Source organism: Oryctolagus cuniculus, chromosome 3, assembly GCF_964237555.1.
Source record: "Oryctolagus cuniculus chromosome 3, mOryCun1.1, whole genome shotgun sequence".
Lineage (NCBI taxonomy): Eukaryota > Metazoa > Chordata > Mammalia > Lagomorpha > Leporidae > Oryctolagus > Oryctolagus cuniculus.
Window position 1 is genome coordinate 89,195,180 of NC_091434.1, and position 19,635 is coordinate 89,214,814.

The following is a 19,635-nucleotide window of genomic DNA, read 5'->3' on the forward strand; positions in this document are numbered from 1 at the left end:
TTAGGGTGTATTTTGCTTTAAAAGTTGAATTGTTATACAGTATTATTCTGGTACTCTTCCATTATAACTACTTTCCTGTATTTTTGAACAAAGATAACCGTTTCCTGCTTACCTAAATAACTTCTACTCATTGGGAAGAAAACAAAGCAAATATAAGTTAATGAAAGCAACACTGAATATTTTCAGGAGAGAATCACCAAATTAATTTGCTTCCTGTTGCTAATATTTAGGTTGTTTGTTTGTGTCTGGGCTCTAAGCCCTCCTTCTGGTCCCTACACATTTTGTATAAAGAAGGAATAATTTCAAAACCAAAAACAGAAAAATGGGATTTCATAAAACTGAACAGTTTCTGCACAGCAAAAGAAATAAGAAGAGAAAACTTGCAAAATGGGAGAAAACATTTGCAAGTTCTCTGACAAGGGATTTAATATCCTGAATTCAGTTAAAATTAGGCAGTAAATTAAACGGACAGTTCTCAAAGGAAGACATGCAAATACCTAATAGGTACATGAAAAATACTCATATGACTAATGCAATTCAACGCCAGTGATTTGTCACCTCACCCTAGTAAGATTGGTTTTTCCCAAAGACAAAAGAAAACAAGTATCAGCCAGGCTGTGGAGTAAAGAAAACTCTGGGATTTTGGTAGTTTGCTAAGAAGTCATTTCCTTACATCTTCAGATTGCTTGTAAATCTGTTCCATGTCTGCTAATCTGTTCTTGTTTTCCTTTTGTTATTTTCCCTACATTAGAGTAGTAAGGGGATTTCTCTTTTTATTTAGCGTATGGATTAAAACATTTTTTCCTTTCATTTTCATATAAATAATTTGTATAGAAATATTAGTATCATTGTATATACATTTTTTTGGTTGGAGTGTTGTTTTTTTTGTTTGTTTGTTTTGTTTTTTTTAAGATTTATTTATTTGAAAGAGTTACAGAGAGGTAGCTACAGAGAGAGAAGTCTTCCATCTGCTGGGGTTCACTCCCCAGATGGCTGCAACGGCCAGAGCTGCACCTATCCGAAGCCAGGAGCCAGGAGCTTCCTCCAAGTCACCCTCATGGGTGCAGGGGCCCAAGAACTTGGGTCATTTCTGCTTTCCCAGGCCATAGCAGAGAGCTGGATGGAAAGAGGAGCAGCCGGGACTAGAACTGGCGCCCTATGGGATGCCGGCACCTCAGGCCAGGGTTTTAACCCACTGCGCCACAGCACCAGCCCCTGGTTTGAGTGTTTTCAATTTCTTTACCAACTGTTTTTGTTAATTGGCCTTTTTTGAATCTGAAAAATTTATCAGCATTTGGGCTACACTTATGTGAGATTTTTTGTTTCCCTATTTTCATTGCATTTCAAATAGCATTTTTTCTTTATTTTGGCGCTATCATTGGTATGATGTCTTATTTTTATTTGACACTGTGTCTTACACATTTATCCTTCTTTGTAGGAATAGACCCTTATTTGTATGTTTTTCAGTGGGTGGATATTGAGTTAATCTCAATTTCATCACTGTTAAAAAGTAGAACTTTAGACGACAGTCTTCTACATAGTTGTAACAGTATCAGTGGGATGATGCCGAGTGAAATTTCAGGGTGGAGCAATGATGTTTACATTTTTTACTGTTTTTTTATTTTTAAAGCTTTTATTTATTTATTTATTTATTTATTTATTTGTGAGATGGAGTTAGAGAGAGAGATTACAACTGTTGGTTCATTCCCCAAATGGCTGCAATGACGGGCCGAGCCAATGCAAAGCCAGGAGCCGGGAGCTTCTTCCAGGTCTTCCATGCAGGTCCAGGAACCTAAGCTCTTAAGCCATCATCTTTCACTGCTTTCCCAGGCCATAAGCAGAGAGCTGGATTGGAAGAGGGGCAGCTAGGACACATGCCGGCACTACAGGTGGAAGCTCAGCCTACTGTGCCACAGTGCCGGCATAAGAACTGCTAACCTATATTTTAGAGAATATACACTACTTTAATTTTTAACCATAGCTTAAGAATACCCTTTTAACATTTAGATTGTCTTCAATATCATTTTTCTGAGAAATTTTCTTTTAATGTGTTCTTCCTTGATTTGTTGGTATCTGTCTTTGTTCTGTTGATGGCCATTCTTATTTTTCTATTCAATAACATTTGAAAGGCAGAGTGACAGAGTGGGGAGCTAGAGAGATTGTCCATCCACTGGTTCACTTCCTAAATGGCTAAAATAACTAAGATGGGGCCAGGATGAAAGCAAACAACATGAACTCTATCTGGGTTGCCCGTGTGAGTGACGGGGACTCAAAGTACTTGAGCCATCATCTTCTGGAGTGGCTTATCAGGGAGCTGGCTTAGAAGCAGAGAGGCTGGCACTGGCACACCACTATGGGATGGGGACGTTGCAAGTGGTGGCTTAATCCATTGCGCCAGAATATCCGCCTCGCAATAATGGTTTTTAACCTTTATTTTGCAAATATACTTCCAGTTTACCCTTTATTTTAAAAAATTAATTTTGTTTCTCAACTGTTTTGTGTCTGTATTTTGTTACTACTACAACTGTGTTGGTAGTAATTCAGAGACCGGTGCCATCTGTAAAAAAGTGCAGAGTAATACAGAAGCTCCAATTTTAGGAAGATCTTAACTCCTTTAAGGCCACAAAGTTCAAGTACTTTCATGGGTTCTTAATATTTGCTTCAGAGAAATTGCAATTTTCTTGTCCAGTATAGTGTGCTAGAATAAGTTAAAGAATTTAACACACTTTTGGCATACCTTTTTACCCTGCTGCAGAAATCCATGTTGTGAATTGTCATGTCAAATGACTTACTAAGTCTGCTGGGATGTTCAATTCTTTTGTCGTCAAGCTGCTTAAATTTTGTGAAGTTCTTATTTTAATTTTAGTGGCTGTGCCTTATTCCTTTACATTAATACCAGGTTTTTTTTCTTTTTTTTCATATTTTCAAATGTGTTTTTAATTTTTTTCTGATAAGATTACAATTGTGATTCATTTAGACTATCAAAATTTGCATAAAATTATATTTGTGAGTACAATGTGTTTTGTCACAATCCTTTGGTAGCCATAGATACTGACTAAATTTTCAGATAGAATTTAGAGAACTATGTGATAATATGAGGACATATCACTTGTTTATAGTATTCTGGGTAAGAGCACCAGTTATTTTTTCAAGAGTTAATATCATTCCTTTTCTAATTAATCATTGATATTACGTTGATTTAAATACTTTTTTCATCATCTTTTCTTGGTTCTTCATCAAATTTTGGAGTTGTTCCTTAATTTTCATTTTTTTAAAAAGATTTTTATTTATTTGAGAGAGTTACACAGGCCGGCGCTGCAGCTCAATAGGCTAATCCTTCACCTGCAGCGCTGGCACACCGGGTTCTAGTCCCGGTCGGGGCGCCGGGTTCTGTCTCGGTTGCCCCTCTTCCAGTCCAGCTCTCTGCTGTGGCCCGGGAGTGCAGTGGAGGATGGCCCAAGTGCTTGGACCCTGCACCCCATGGGAGACCAGGAGAAGCACCTGGCTCCTGCCTTCGGATCAGTGCGGTGCGCCAGCTGTAGCGGCCATTGGAGGGTGAACCAACGGAAAAGGAAGACCTTTCTCTCTGTCTCTACCTCTCTCACTGTTCACTCTGCCTGTTTAAAAAAAAAAAAAAGGAAGAAACATAGATCGAGACACCACTAACAAAGAGTTACACAGAGAAGGAGAGGCAGAGAGAGAGAGGTCTTCCATCCGTTGGTTCACTCCCCAGTTAGCTGCAGCGGCTGGAGCTGTGCCAATCCGAAGCCAGGAGCTTCTTCTGGGCCTCCCACGTGGGTGCAGGGGTCCAGGCGGTTGGGTCATTTTATTCTGTTTTCCCAGGCCATCAGCAGGGAACTGTATCAGAAGTAGAGAAGCCGAGACTCAAACCAGCACCTGGGTGGGATGCTGGAGCCACAAGCAGATGCTTAACCCATGCCTCAGTGCCAGCCACTAGTTTTCAATTATTGTGTTTCATTTTACCATCTAAATTTTCTGAAATTATGAAGCATTTTATAGTTAATGGTATCCACTGTCTAGGTATTAGTTACAGATTAGTAGTATATGAGTCAATAGCAAAAGTGCCAGCATTCAAAAGAATTGATACCAGTGATTTGGAAGAAACAGGGCACTTTATTCTCATCAGCAGAATATGACTGTGGTGAGAAAATGGGAAAATCAATGACTCACATTTGTTTAGCCATATCCAAAGCAGAAATCAAAAGTAGATCAGTTCTTAATAAAGTCGATAAGAAAAAGCAGGTAAATCAGCTTTAAATAAATGCAAAAGAAGGTTAAGAACCAGTAGCAGTGATTTTCACTTATTTTATAATTTTTTAGAGAAATAATAATCCTGATGCTGCAGAAGATAATACTATTTTGGATTATAATGGACATCAAGGGCTCTTAAACAAAAGGGGGTTGCTTTGTGAAGGAGTTTTAGGAATATCTTAACTATTTCGTTTGCCTACTTTTGTTTTTACGTATGCACAAAATGGTACTTGATAAATTCAGTATCTACGTAAGTAAATTTTAAAATATTTTAAAACGGAATGTGAGTAGTAGGACAGCATATGATAGTTTGACAGTTATTTTATGTTTTTCTTTGAGATGTACAATACTATTGGGTTTCAAAAAATGTGGTATATACTGTCTTTGTAACTTGTCTTCCAGCAGTTTGTTACCATCTAAATAATAGCTTTGGTATTTATTCAGACCTGATGATTTGATTTGATTTGAGGCATCATGTCTATTGATGCATAAAGTTTCATTAATAGCTTTTAGTAGATTATTAGTTCTCTTGGACTCTTCGTTAAGAGTAAATTTATATTCTACTTCAGAATAATTCCATATAAAACTTTGTCTCAACTCTACTGTTTCGAGCCATCTGGAGTCATGTGGGTTTTATTTCCCTCTCTTTATTTTATCTTGTTTGCAGTTTGATTTTGATTATCATCTAAAAGCTATTTTTTTCCAATTTTGGTAGTTGTATCTTAATGGCATGACAGTTTAAAACTGTCCAATATGATACTCTGGACTAGAAGCATGATCTGTTGTCCTATATACATTAGCAGCTAGTTCATATATGTTCTCTTGTATGCACTACAGAGATTTATACTGTCTTATATACCCAAGTTACAGAGTTACTGTTCTTCAAGCAGTCATCTTTGTAATTCCATCAGAGATTCTAAAACCGTGCCACTTTTGAAGTACTTTTTTTTTTTTTTTTTGACAGGCAGAGTGGATAGTGAGAGAGAGAGACAGAGAGAAAGGTCTTCCTTTGCCGTTGGTTCACCCTCCAATGGCCGCCACGCCTGGCGCACTGCGGCCGGCGCACCGCGCTGATCTGAAGGCAGGAGCCAGGTGCTTCTCCTGGTCTCCCTTGCGGGTGCAGGGCCCAAGCACTTGGGCCATCCTCCACTGCACTCCCGGGCCACAGCAGAGAGCTGGCCTGGAAGAGGGGCAACCGGGACAGAATCCGGCACCCCGACCGGGACTAGAACCCGGTGTGCCGGCGCCGCAAGGCGGAGGATTAGCCTATTGAGCTGCGGCCCTGGCCTTGAAGTACTTTTAAAATACTGTGTTTTTCAGTTTTTACTTTACATGGATTGATAAATTACTCTAATTGTCTTAAGCTGCCAAATTATACCCATTTGATTCAATTTCTTCACATAGTTATAACCTTGAAACTAGTAATACTGGTATTTACTGTCAGTGGCAGTGTTACATAACTTAAATCTTTTTTAATTCTTTGCCCACAGAAATCAATGTGGACTGAACATAAATCACCTGATGGAAGGACTTACTACTATAATACTGAAACAAAACAGTCTACCTGGGAGAAGCCAGATGATCTTAAAACACCTGCTGAGGTAGAGGTTTGAGGGCTGGAAATCAGGGACTGTTCAGTAGATCAGGGCACACCTTTTTGGATTCTGTATTTCACTATCTAAAGAGCAGAATTGCTTATATACTAGAAGAGGGTTAGTATAGAAACACCCGTCAGCAAGAATAATAATAAAACTAAATTTTTTCCTGACTAATTTTGTTTACTGATTTTGCCCCTACTCCAAAAGATGATTAAAAAAATATATAGGAAGACGGGCCTGTTTTTCCCCTTCTTTTTAATTCACATATCCAATTGGTTTCTTAAGAGCAAAATTGGCAGTCTTAAAAATTTCCAAAAAGGGAGTTGGGGTAATGGGAAGGAAGTGAAATTACCAACAAACACTTCCTTCTATGAGAATGAGAAGTTGTCTCTGCAGAAAATGACCTTAAAAAGTGTTTGTTTCATTTTGTGTTGTAAATTTTATTTAACCCAGTATTGATTGATCTTTGGTGATATTTATACTTATCCAAGAAACTGTCAGTATTCAAGTTTTCAGTATCTTTTTTTATATCATCCTAACATTTTAATGAGTGCTTCACAAAGTCTGGAAAATGTAACTAAAATATGTTTATTTTGATGCAAAAAGTTTGAGACCTATGTAAAACTTTTTCATTCCATGGCTGGTTTTAGGCCGCCCCAAAGCCTGGAGATTCATCAAGGTATCCCATTTGGTTGGCAGAGGCTCAAGTATTTGAGCCACCATCTGCTGCTTTTCCTAGGCCATTAGCTGGATTGGAAGTGGAACAGCGGGAACACAAACCAGTGCACGTATAGGATGCTGGTGTTGTAGGAGGCTGCTCTACTTGTTACCTCACAATATCGGTACCCCCATGAAAGCTTTAAAGACCTCATATGTGTGGATTTCAAAATTTTTGCACCAAAATAAGCTTCCATTTTTCATGAACATTTTGAAGAAAACTTGTATTACATATATTATACCTATATTATGCTTTAATATGTTAGTTTAAATACAGTTTTAACAGTATCATATCATGAAGCTGATACCTAATCAGATTTTTATTTTCCTTAAATTTTGTTTTTCATACTTGTATTACTACTTGAAATGTGTAATGGAAATTTTTACCTGGATGGTGACAAGATCATATGGATTTGAGATAATAGGGTTGCTGCCTTAAACAAATTACCTTTTTACGTAGCATCTCCCCAAGTTGTAGAAATAATAAAGGGTGAGAATATGTAGTGAAAACAGTTTGTGAAATTTAGTGATGCTAAATATATTAGTTAACTCGAAGTTTGTTCTTCTATAGCAACTGTTATCTAAATGCCCTTGGAAGGAGTACAAATCTGATTCTGGAAAGCCTTATTATTACAATTCTCAAACAAAAGAATCCCGCTGGGCCAAGCCTAAAGAGCTTGAGGATCTTGAAGGTAAAAATAGGAGAAAATAATGTGTAGTATAATTTTTTTACTTTGATATATCAATCACTTTGAAATAATCCTTCCTGAATAGGATTGTTCAAAGGCCTTTTTTTTTTTTTAAATTAACTGATTAGAACATTTAAAATGGTGTAATAGTTTTATGGGCTCTTATTTTCTTGTTGCTCTAGATCTCAGTTCTATAGATTTTAAATAGATTTTTATTTGATTTGATTCCACTGAAACTAGGATACCAGAATACCATTGTTGCTGGAGGTCTTATTACAAAATCAAACCTGCATGGTGAGCCGCTTTGATAATTATTTTCTGTCATATTTAACATTTTTAGAGTATGTCACTAATATTCACTAACTGAATTGATAAATCTGCAGTGAAAAATCTCTAATACAAGAATTCCTTTCACTTAAGGATTATATTATAAATGAGCTTGTAACTTTTAAAAGTATACTTTGATTTTCTTTAAAATTTATTTGTCATTAAAAAATTAAACAAAAACTTAGAAAATTTCTAAATTCTACTTGAGTGTTGGTAGATACTTGGAACATATGATTTAACCCATTTAATGGTAGTAATTAGAGAACCTTGAATCTATCTCTTTAGTCGTTAGCATGTAGTCAGACATTTAATATTGATTTTTAAAAAAATTTTTTTTATTTGACAGGTAGAGTTATAGACAGTGAGAGAGAGACAGAGAGAAGTCTTCCTTCCGTTGGTTTACCCTCCAAATTGCCACCACGGTTGGCGCTGTACCAGTCCGAAGCCAGGAGCCAGGTGCTTCTTCCTGGTCTCCCATGCAGATGCAGGGACCCAAGCACTTGGGCCATCCTCCACTGCCCTCCCGGGCCACAGCAGAGAGCTGGACTTGGAAGAGGAGCAACCAGGACTAGAACCTAGTGCCCATATGGGATGCTGGCGCCGCAGATGAGGATTAGAAAGTGAGCCACAGCGCCCACCCCCCTAATATTGATTTTTGCTTTAGCATAACATTTTTTATGATAGCTTTGATACATTATGATTGAGTGAAATTAGGTAAACAAAGTAACATGCTGCAGTTGTAAGAATTGTTTTACACTCTGAACTACTCAAAATATTATAGAACCCAAGATTTAAAATAGCAGTGATTCTGAATAAGAATTAAGAATTGAAATTTTTTGGTCTCTTTTTAACTGAATATAGTGTCAAAAAATATACCAAATTAGAAACAACAGCTTATAGGAAAACAGGACTAATAAAGTAGGCATCGATATAGAATAGTATCTGCCACGAAAGGATAAAATTTCATAAAAGGCATTGTCGACTTTAAGTCATTTACCTTTTCTCTGTGCACATTGTATCAGGAAAATGTAAATTTATATTTGTATATTTTATATTTGTAATAACTCTTGAATATGTTTTCTCAACCATTGTTAACAGATTTTCAGATTTCCTTGTTAAAATATTTTCATACAAGCAGGCTTATATTATTACTTAAATGGTACCTCATCCCTAGGATGCTAAATAAAAGCTACTTTTTATCCCCAAAGGAAAAGTTACATAATTGAAAATGAAACTGAAATTTTCATTTATATTTCATTTTATAACTAAAGTTACTAGCATTGGCTAATAAGAATAAAGATAGGTAACCTGCATCCTAGTTTATTCATTTACAGAATATCAAGCTCATTTCTGATATAACCCTAATAAAAATAGTATGCATACCTATTAATGTACTTGTTAATGCTAGAATATGTATGTACTGGAATTTTATAATTGCAGTTTGTCCCATATTAAATTTAGTATCATAAGAAAATTCGAAGTAGTCTCATCAGTGGGAAAAATATTATTCCAGAATTTAGATTTTTCAGGGAGATTTTGCAGTAGCCAACAGCCATTGGGAAAATAACAGCATGAGATAACTTTTTCTGATAACTGTTCTTATTTAAAATTGGTTTTATTCTTTAATTGCTGCTCTACAACTATGGAGCAAGTGTTTGTAAAATTTATTTAAGAATTTTTTTTGGATGTTAAATCCTATTGTAAGATAGTTTTCTTTATTTTTTTCAAAGTTTGTTTTCAGTTACAATATTTAAAACCTAGTAGATGACTTTTCATTTTTCTCTTTGATAGCAATGATCAAAGCTGAAGAGAGCAGGTAAGCTATTTTGAATATCAACATTTATTTATAAATTTGGTCTCCTGTAACATCTTGTTTTAGCTGTCAGTTTTCTTTTAGATCTTGTTTTCTTGTTAGATCTGATGATTTGATGTCTTTAGAGGATTTTATGGGGGAGAAGCAGGGAGAATAATATTTGCTCAGGTTGATACTGATATGAATTAAGAAGACTGTTAAAATGAAGTCCAAAATTTTCTTTCAGTTCATTTGGGAATGGATGAAATATTATATCGATATATTTCTTTGATTATATATGGTTTCCTTTTAATTCATGAAACAGAAATTTTAGAACTTCTTACAGACATAATATATGTCAAATTTAATGATAACAATCTAATTGAGCATTTTGTAAATGAGAATAATTATTGGACTTTCTAGTTTGGAATCACTGAATGTTGGTCCCTTTTCATTTGTTATTATAATTTAAAACCTAGATTTAGATTTATGATTACAGTGATGAAATAACTAGTTTTCTCTCTTTTTTTAATGTATAGTAAGCAAGAAGAGTGCACCACAACATCAGCAGCCCCGGTTCCTACAACAGAAATTCCGACTACAATGAGCACCATGGCTGCTGCAGAAGCAGCAGCTGCTGTTGTTGCAGCAGCAGCCGCAGCAGCAGCAGCTGCTGCTGCAGCCAATGCCAGTGCTTCCACTTCTACTTCTAATACTGTGGGTGGAACTGTTCCAGTTGTTCCTGAGCCTGAAGTTACTTCCATTGTTGCTACTGTTGTAGATAATGAAAATACTGTAACTATTTCAACTGAGGAACAAGCACAACTTACTAGTACCTCTGCTATTCAGGATCAGAGTGTTGAAGTATCCAGTAATACTGGAGAAGAAACATCTAAACAGGAAACTGTAGCTGAGTAAGTTTAGTAACTTGTCTTCTGAAAATCAGTGTAGACGTAATTCAAGAAATTGCTGCTTAATCAGTGACCATTGAGTCTAAATATTTTTGAAAATAAAAATTTTAAGACTTTAGACACTGGATAAATTTTGAGGCTAAGTTATTCTTCTTGCTCTGTTTTGGTTTTTTGGAGGTAGATTAGACACCAAACTGTTGGAAAACTTGTGCACTGAAGTTTTAAGAAGTAGAGCAAAGGATCGGGTGAGGCACAGATGTAAAGGAGTGCCAAAAACCATACTAAAGAAGATATATCCTATTTGAAAGCAAAATATCCATGATTAACAAAATGTCAGTTTTGAAAAAGGATCAGTGTTACTGATTTTTTTTTCTCCTGTGTGGTTCAGCATAGCACTACAAATGCCATAGTTTGTTATTAAAAAGATTTCTTAGGAAAGTTGAAGGAGCTCTGCAAGCTAGAGTACTAAAATGGTTTTGTTTCATTTTTTCTTTGCTTATTTGTAGTGTTTGGTTTTCAGTTTTCTACAAATGAAATAAAACTGCTTTTTTAAAAGCATATTTTGGAAAAGGTAATAGAAGGTGTTTTACAGAGAAAGGAAATCAGTTCTCCAAGAAGTTTATAAGACACTCAGCCGTTATAATGAAACACAAAATAATACTACTATTTTTGTACCATATTAGTAAAAACCAAGCACAAAAGATAGATTTAGCAGAGTATGAGAGTATTTTCATACTGCTTTTGGAGTGAATTGGGATGGCTTTTTAATAAAGCACAGCTCCATCTGTCAAAGTCTACAGTTTGCTTGTACCTGCATACGCTATAGTAATATTTCACATGGCTAGCTATGAAAAGTGAACTCAAGCTGCCCTTGACTTAAGGATGTCCACAGGTATAAAAAACAGCCTTAATCTTCATGGTCCTAACATAGTCATCCATCTTAAGATACTGCCTTTACCCTCCAGTTCTTATTGTAAGTCTTCTTTTTGTGTTCTCCTATGTTATATTTTCCAAAGTGAAAATAGCTTTATAATTTGTTCTATGAAGAGATCCATATGGTATATTTGAAGACATCAAGGTAAAATTAACATAATCTCCATACACTCCATCATGTATTATGTACTATGCATAAATTTAAGTGTCCCCTTACTGATTGACATTTCCACTATTGATAGAATGTTTTGTAATAATCTTTTGCATTAAATCCCTTGTATAAATCAGTGTAGTAGTTGCATATAGTCTGTGCACATCCTTCCATATACTTGGAATCATTTCTAGATTACTTATTATACCCAACAGAGTGTAAATGCCATGTAAATAGTTGTTGTATTGTACTTTTTAGGGAATAATGAGAAAAATGTGTTGTTTAGTGCTGATGCAATTTCCTTTTTCTTTCAAATATTTTTTGATCCATAGTTGGTTGAAACCACAGAAGCAGAGGGCCAACCATAATATGTTCTTCATAATTTTAAGAATTAATACTTGTTTCCTGCTGTTTTTTTCTTTACTGCATTTCCTGATTATAGTGCCTGTCTGTGAGATTTTGATTTTAATTATGTTTATTTAGACCATTTGTAGCTGTTAGTTTTTTGCTGATCTCTTTATAGTACTTTTTGACAGTTCTAAATAGATTTCCCTAAGTAAGCTTACCTGATGTAAAGTGAATATATTTACATTTTTGTCAGAATCTACTTAATTGTCTCCTCCCTTAAATATTTTACTTGAAGTATTTCATGATTTTTTTCTTTTTCCTGCATTCCTCTGTGTTTATATCAGGGTAAATGTATTCTTTGAATGACCCCCAACCAAAACCAGTTAAAAATTCTTGATTGTATTATTTTTATTTTGGATTTGTGTTTGGCAAACTTTTTGATAAAATACCAAATGTAAGTATTTGGGGTTTTGTGTTTGTTAACAATGCCAACTCTGCTGTGGTCCCACAGATTGGCCATAATCAGTATATAAACAAATGAGCAAGGCTGTGTATATTTCTAGTCAGAGTGGGCTAGTTTTGGCTAGTGTAGTATGCTGCATATGCTGACCTTGGTTTAGATTAACCTCTATATCTTTTTTATATTTTTGCAGTTATGCGAAATACTCAGTCATTAACACACTAATATGAAACCATTGAATTAACCATTTAAAATGGTTAGGTTGTAGACTAGTGGAGCTGGTGTTTAATGCAGTTAATGTTATATTTTGGCATTTCTACAAGGTTTTAATAACTATACTTTCAGGAAAACTCTGTATTGCCTTTATTCCTGTGTTTTTAGCATCTGTATATGAGGCTTAATTCCCAAATTGTCAAAATTTAACATCAAATATTATTTAAATAACAACTAAAGGCATTTATATTTCTGACTGAAGCAAGTATTTGTTTAAATTATCAATGACATGTTTACATTTCTCTAGTTTTACTCCCAAAAAAGAAGAGGAGGAAAGCCAGCCAGCAAAAAAAACATATACTTGGAATACAAAGGAGGAGGCAAAGCAAGCATTTAAAGAATTATTGAAGGAAAAGGTATTTGTGTTACAGATTTTTATATGCTGTGTATAAATTACCTAATAAAATGAGTTATTTTTAATGCAAACCTTGATACCTTTATTTAAAATACTGATTTCATGTACTGTTTTTACTGAAAATCAACTAAAATTGTCTTATTTTTTTGAAGATCACTATTTTGAAACTTTGAACAAAAAAACTTGAACAAAACTACACCAGGACATTTCTTCTTCAATATTTAATACAAGGTTTTTTATTTATAGTTATAATTGTTTACCTTTTAATCAAAATTGTAAAGAAAAAATACTCATTCCCTGTTTAAATTTGAGTTCAAGTTCTTTTCAGTTGATAGGTAGATTTCAGAGGTTTCCCATCAATAAAACATTATTTAGAACTTTTCAAAATCCTACAAAGGAAAATTCTTGAGGTTTACAGTGAGTATTGTAGTTGGTTCCCTGTTACATGACTTACTGTGCTAGTGTGAAATTTTAATTCTTCATTTAAATGGTTTTCAGCGGGTACCATCCAATGCTTCATGGGAACAAGCTATGAAAATGATCATTAATGATCCACGATACAGGTAATACTTCATTATTTTATAAACTTTTCACTTTGGCATAGCAAGCCTAGCACATTTAAAATTGTGGAGAATGGTGCAGTTTTTAATTCAGATTAATGTTCATTGTTTTAAGATATAAAGAATAAAGTTCTTTTGTGGATTAAAAAGAAAAAAATCTAAAAGGCTTGTCATTAGATTTGAGCATCCTGTTTTCTATGAAATTACTTATTTTGAATTAGAAATTATTTTCTAGTACCATTTCTTTGATAAATTTTTACAATCTTAATTTATGCATGAGAAAAGTTGTTGGTTTTCCCCCCCAAGTATTAACATTGTATTTTCTTGCCTTCATTTCATGTGTTTTTTTTATATTTAGTGCTTTAGCAAAATTGAGTGAAAAAAAGCAGGCTTTTAATGCCTATAAAGTCCAGACAGAAAAAGAGGAAAAAGAAGAAGCAAGATCGAAATACAAAGAGGCTAAGGAATCCTTTCAGCGTTTCCTTGAAAATCATGATAAAATGACTTCCACAACCAGATACAAGTAAGGATTTTAGTGATTCAAGACTATGTTTAACTATATTCTTTTGTCATACTTTCTTGCCAGCTGTAGTGACTGATCTAAAACAAATACTGATTGAATAATTAGATAATTATTAAGTGTGGCAGTTTGGTGAGATAAATCAGTAGTTAAATGAAATTTGACTTGTGGACCCTCTGAGTTACTGCTTAGGGACTTGAAGAAAAAAAGATTAGATTTAATAAAGCTCGATTCCCTTTTACATAATTGAAATATTTAATATTTGTGGAGTAGAAATAAGCTATTTTAATTGAGCAGTGGTAGTTTGCTTTTTATTTAAAATTATGAGTAATTCAGTACTAAAAATTTTACAGTAAGTTCAGCTTATTTTCCCTGTTTATTTTTCTTTCTTAGAAGCCTTAGTAAAGAATTCTTAATTTTTTAAATATATTTTATGTGATCATTAAATTTCCTATGACTTCATAAAATTTTAACTTAGTTCTGTGGATATTTGGTAGTCTCTAGCTACCCATAGGAATAAGGATACTGTAGATATTCTGTCTATGGATAATGGAGGCTTACATTGTTTTATTCTTTTCTTCACTGTTCAAAAGCTATCCTTTGTAGTATAGTTAGGACTTTTAGAGAGGAATGATCATTTCGTGATTTTAAATTTAACTAAAAATTGAAATGTTTTAAGATTATTTTTATTGTATAATGTAGAGTAATATTTATTTTTGTGATAAATAGAAAAGCAGAGCAAATGTTTGGAGAGATGGAAGTCTGGAATGCAATATCTGAACGTGACCGTCTTGAAATCTATGAAGATGTTTTGTTCTTTCTTTCAAAAAAAGAAAAGGTATTGTTTATTCCTAGTTGTTGGTTTCATAGACAAAACTTCTTCTGATAAGGAGCTACACCATGTCCATTTTTATTGCTTAGGTTATCCTGTCTGTGTGATGTAACTGATCTTTTTATTAGAAGCTAAGGTTTAAAATGAAGTGCATAGTCATTATATTACTCTTTATCCTTTTCCTTGTAGCATATGTATTGAAGTCATCACAAAATTACTTAAGTTGCCAATAATTAGCTGCCTTATGCCCACTTTGAAAAATAATTTATCTCATTGAGTTTAAAACTGCTTTTTCTGCTGATGCATTTGATTCTACTCTTAAGAATAAAGTAATGTGCATTTGTTTCAACTAAACTGAACTTACAGGATAGAGTTATGAAATACCTCTTTTATTCATGCCTGTTTTGTTATGCTTTATTAAAATTTTCATTATCCAGTCTTCAAGAAACATAAATGTAAGCATTACCAAAAATTTGAACATGGGACAAATTTCTGGCCTAGTGGTTTAGACTTTTGGGACAGCTGCGTTATACATATGGCATACCTGGAGTCAGTTCCATCTGCTATTCCAGCTTCTTGATATTGCATACCCTACGAGGTGGCACTGATAACTCAAGTAATTGGTTTCCTGGCTCATGTCTTTGGCATAGCCTAACAATTGCCAGCATTTTGGTAATGAATCAATGGATGAGAACTCTGTGTGAGTTTGTATGTCTTAGATAAATATCTCCCAAAATTTTTTAGCATAGCTAGAAGCCATTAAAACTATTAAAGGACCTTAACATTTACTATTATGTGACTCGTATGCAGTATCTTTAGTTATAGGCTCTGTCTGTAATATATTGTAGTAGGAAAAGAAGTGTATGGAGTAGGGATAAAAAACAAAAATATGCTTTCCAGATTCTGAACTTAACAAAAGAGGTTAAGAAATTAAATGGAAGTACCTAGACAAGCACTAAGGCAAGAGTAGTGTCAAAGTAAATAGTGTTTACTTAAAGTTAATGTATAATATTTAAAATTTGTTTCCTCTGTTTTAATGTAAAGAAACCTTCACTAATTATAATTTAGTGCATTCATTTCTTTGAATTTCAAAAGGTTTTTTTCATACTGTTTTAAAGGAACAAGCAAAGCAGTTACGAAAGAGGAATTGGGAAGCCTTAAAAAACATACTTGACAACATGGCTAATGTAACATATTCTACTACTTGGTCTGAAGCCCAGCAGTATCTGATGGATAATCCAACGTTTGCAGAAGATGAGGAGTTACAGAGTAAGAATAATGACTATAAATGAGAGAAATAGTATAGTCCCTAAGTTCAGTCTTTTTGCTAAGAATTGTCACATTTTATAGTGGTCACTAACTGAACTAGTTGTATGTTAATTTCTAAATATTCTATTGATTTCCAGATGGGTTGTTTTCTTCTAATTGAGTTTTGTGTTTTAGGATAGAATTTTTTTTCCAGAAATTCAGGTTAGCTTTGAACTATGTAAATCATAAGTCAGACTTGAAATGTTGCTTAGCCATTCGCGTATTATGGAAGTGGGTAAGAATTAAATTAACTAGCACATTTTATTCCTACTGTCTTCTTGAAATAGTAACTTTAATTGGAGTTTTGACAAAAACTGTATTAGAATTATGTTTCATTAGGCTTCCCCAAGTACCTTTTCTTTCTTTCCCAGTAGCTTTTAAATTACAGCTTTTTTAGCCATCCCTCTGAAAAATAATGCATGAGTAGGTTTTTTGTAGGACCTAGAATTCTGTACCGTCATGCACTGCATAATAGCGTTTTGGTTAACTGGCTGGCTGTCCGTGTATAGTGGTGGTCCCAAACTATAATATCACCAAGTGACATAGCCATCCTGTTTGGTGTCAGTACAGGCTGATGTCCACTCAACAACGAAATCTAACCACATATTTAGCAGAATATATCCCCATGGTTAAATGACACAACTACTATGAGAAACTCCTTTATCAGTTACAATGTTACAAACAAAGTTTGTCATAATAAATTTACTTTCATTAGTTTTGTCATATGTATATTCTTTGTTTTTATCTTTTACTGAGTTCTCTGAGATTTTCCATATAAATGCATTTTCTATTTAGATGATCAAGTCATATTTGAGCTTAATGCAAGTGTTTTTGAAATGTCAATTTGAAATTTGTACCAGTTAATTTGAATAAATGCTTCCCTTTTTGATAATTGACATTTTAACTTTTAACTGAAAAATACTTTAGATATGGACAAAGAAGATGCATTAATTTGCTTTGAAGAACACATTCGGGCTTTAGAAAAGGAAGAAGAAGAAGAAAAACAGAAGAGTTTACTAAGAGAAAGAAGAAGACAGCGTAAAAATAGGGAATCATTTCAGGTAGTAGGGGGAGAAATCTTTTATGCCTTAATATTTATCGTACAGTTGCTGGGCTTGAGTAATGCCATGAACAATTTTGAGACCACTCTTCCCAGATTGTTCACTTGTGCATTGTGGAGGACTCATACATATTTAAGTCACTGAGTTATATAATTATCTGTGTGCTTCCACACTCAGTTTAGTCAAGGGAACATAACAAGGCTGTAACGTTAACATTGAGCATTATTCGGTAAGATTTTGGTCGGGAAAAATGAATCCGGATGAGAGATGACTGAAGATAAGATACATGCGAAGTCATTAGTAGCAGGTGCTGTGCTTCCTATAGAGAACATAGGGAATGCCGTGGTATAGTTTCAGTGTAAGATCTGGGGTTGCATGTGCTTCAGTGTGTGGTTAACCTTTACCCCTAATGATTATGTTCATTAGTGAGACTATCATGGAGCAATGAATTTTTACATTTCGTATCTCATCCGATTGCCCTTCTCAATAATCATAATACTACGTAGCATTTATTTGCTTAGCAACATGTATTTTACATTTGTAATTTTAATTTTTAGGCAGCAGTATCCTATGAGGTTAGGTACTGTATTTGTTAGAGCCATTTAGCTTAAATAAGGAAATGAAAGTGTTGAAGTACCCTGCCCAGGCTCGCAGCTGCTAAATAGTTCAGAGTTTGAATCCGTGCAGTCTTGATTATATGGTCTCTTCCACTAACTATTGTATTAGGATAAATGCTGAATTATATCTTCCATTAGTTTGTTTCTTGAAATAGTAGTGTGTTTGAGTCTAGAGTAGGGCATATAGCCATCCTTCAAGGTATTAATCTCCAAAGGAGCTTTTTAAAAAATTCTTCCCACCATGGCAAGGTCACCAACTATGTTAAATGCCACAGCAAATTGTCTCATTTCTTTCCTTATTCCATGAAAATTTAAGAGTTGCTACTATTGATGGTTTTCTTTATCTTAGTGGTTTCCCAGAGGATTATTTTGAAGACTATTACAGGTTGTTGAGCTTTATCCCAAGAATTTGATTCAGAAGATCTGGAATGGAGATGGAAATTTTGCATTTCTTACTTTCCGTATAGTATTCATATTTCTGGACTATACTTTGTGAACCAGTGTCCTAGCACATTAACCTTATCTGTTTGGTTTATGGTATTTTGTTCCCATGATTGCATTTTTTCATGGAAAATTTTGAAAGGATAGTTCTTTTTTTGGTTAAGTCTAAAATATGGCTCTAAATTGGATTAGTAATTGCCTCTATAATTAGTGTTAAGCATATTAATATACTTGCAGATATTCATCCCAGTAATTTTTGTGTGTGTGTGTGTGTTTGTTTTTTTTTACTCTGTCTTTAAAAGGTATTCAGGACTTCAGCAAAATGAATTAAAAAACAAGGATTTTTACATATCTGTGACACACTGGTTTTTTATTCTTTTTTTTTTTTTTAATTTATTTATCTATTTGAAAGGCAGAGTTACAGAGAAAGAGAGGTCTTCCATCAACTGGTTCACTCGCTAAATGGCCTCAACAGCCGGAGCCGGGCTGATCCAAAGCCAGGAGACCGAAACCTCCTTCCAAGTCCCCCATGTGGGTGCAGGGGCCCAAGGACTTGTATCTTCTACTGCTTTCCCAGGCTATAGCAGTGAGCTGCAGCAGAAGTGGAGCTGCTGGGACTTAAACCGGTGCCCATAGGGGATACCAGCACTACAGGCGGCATCCTCTGTTTTTTGATTCTTTAAACTGGTATTTGAATTCATGTCAGGTCTGGAATGACTTTAAAGGAGAACCACAGAAATATGTAGTGCCTTAAGCCAAGATGAAATTTTAATAGAATGGGTTGGTCCTCAATATATAATCCCCAGGTATGCAGAATTAGTTATCACCTAAGAAATTTTTGAACTGCAAATTGTCAAACTGTATTACAGGCCTACCTAAATCAGACTGTCAGTGGAGACTAACAAAATGATTCTTTGAGAAATCCTTAAGTAGAGAAAACCACCAAAAATAAGAAATATTAAGAAGTTTTTATGTACTGAAACAGTACTGTTAAGTGTGGTATTTAGTAATCATTAGTACCAAGGTCAGCATCCCTCATTTGTGTTGACAGATAACGACAAAAGGATAGAGAATTTGAGAACAGAATTTCAGAGTTGTCTATATGCACTTGTTTTTTTCAAGAGTAGTGGATTCACAGGTGTACAGTATTGCTGAAGGGCAGCTCTATCCAATAAATTTATATCCCTTATGCAATTTTAATTTTTAATTAACCATATTTAACTCATTGTATCAAAAAGTTTCAACATGTTGAGTTTTTATAAAAGTTTGTGCTAAGTCTTTGTAACCATTTCATTTTATACTTACGCTATATTAGAGTTCTGAATAGCCACATTTCATGTACTCATGTAGGTCAGCGGCTACCATATTGAACAGTGCAGTGCTAAGAATTATGGGAACAGAGTTTAGGGTCAGTTTCCTTAGAGGTATTTGCTTACAGTATTAAACTCTTAAGGATTTTGGGAAACAGGA

General features: G+C 34.4%; 1 protein-coding gene across 12 annotated transcripts in view; it reads left to right on the forward strand.

Annotated features, from left to right (window-relative positions):
• Positions 1–19,635, forward strand: part of PRPF40A (pre-mRNA processing factor 40 homolog A) — a 50,595-nt gene that overhangs the window by 22,386 nt on the left and 8,574 nt on the right. For 5 of the 12 annotated variants that reach the window (XM_051849562.2, XM_051849563.2, XM_051849555.2 and 2 more), the window contains 11 exons: positions 5,763–5,873; positions 7,159–7,279; positions 7,517–7,570; positions 9,395–9,419; positions 9,935–10,309; positions 12,719–12,827; positions 13,325–13,389; positions 13,745–13,909; positions 14,636–14,744; positions 15,857–16,007; positions 16,974–17,107. In XM_051849562.2, coding sequence (XP_051705522.1) covers positions 5,763–5,873; positions 7,159–7,279; positions 7,517–7,570; positions 9,395–9,419; positions 9,935–10,309; positions 12,719–12,827; positions 13,325–13,389; positions 13,745–13,909; positions 14,636–14,744; positions 15,857–16,007; positions 16,974–17,107 — 1,419 coding nt within the window. The remainder of the gene's footprint in view (positions 1–5,762; positions 5,874–7,158; positions 7,280–7,516; positions 7,571–9,394; positions 9,420–9,934; positions 10,310–12,718; positions 12,828–13,324; positions 13,390–13,744; positions 13,910–14,635; positions 14,745–15,856; positions 16,008–16,973; positions 17,108–19,635) is intronic. The other 7 variants (XM_051849556.2, XM_051849557.2, XM_051849559.2 and 4 more) reach the window with 4 other exon arrangements.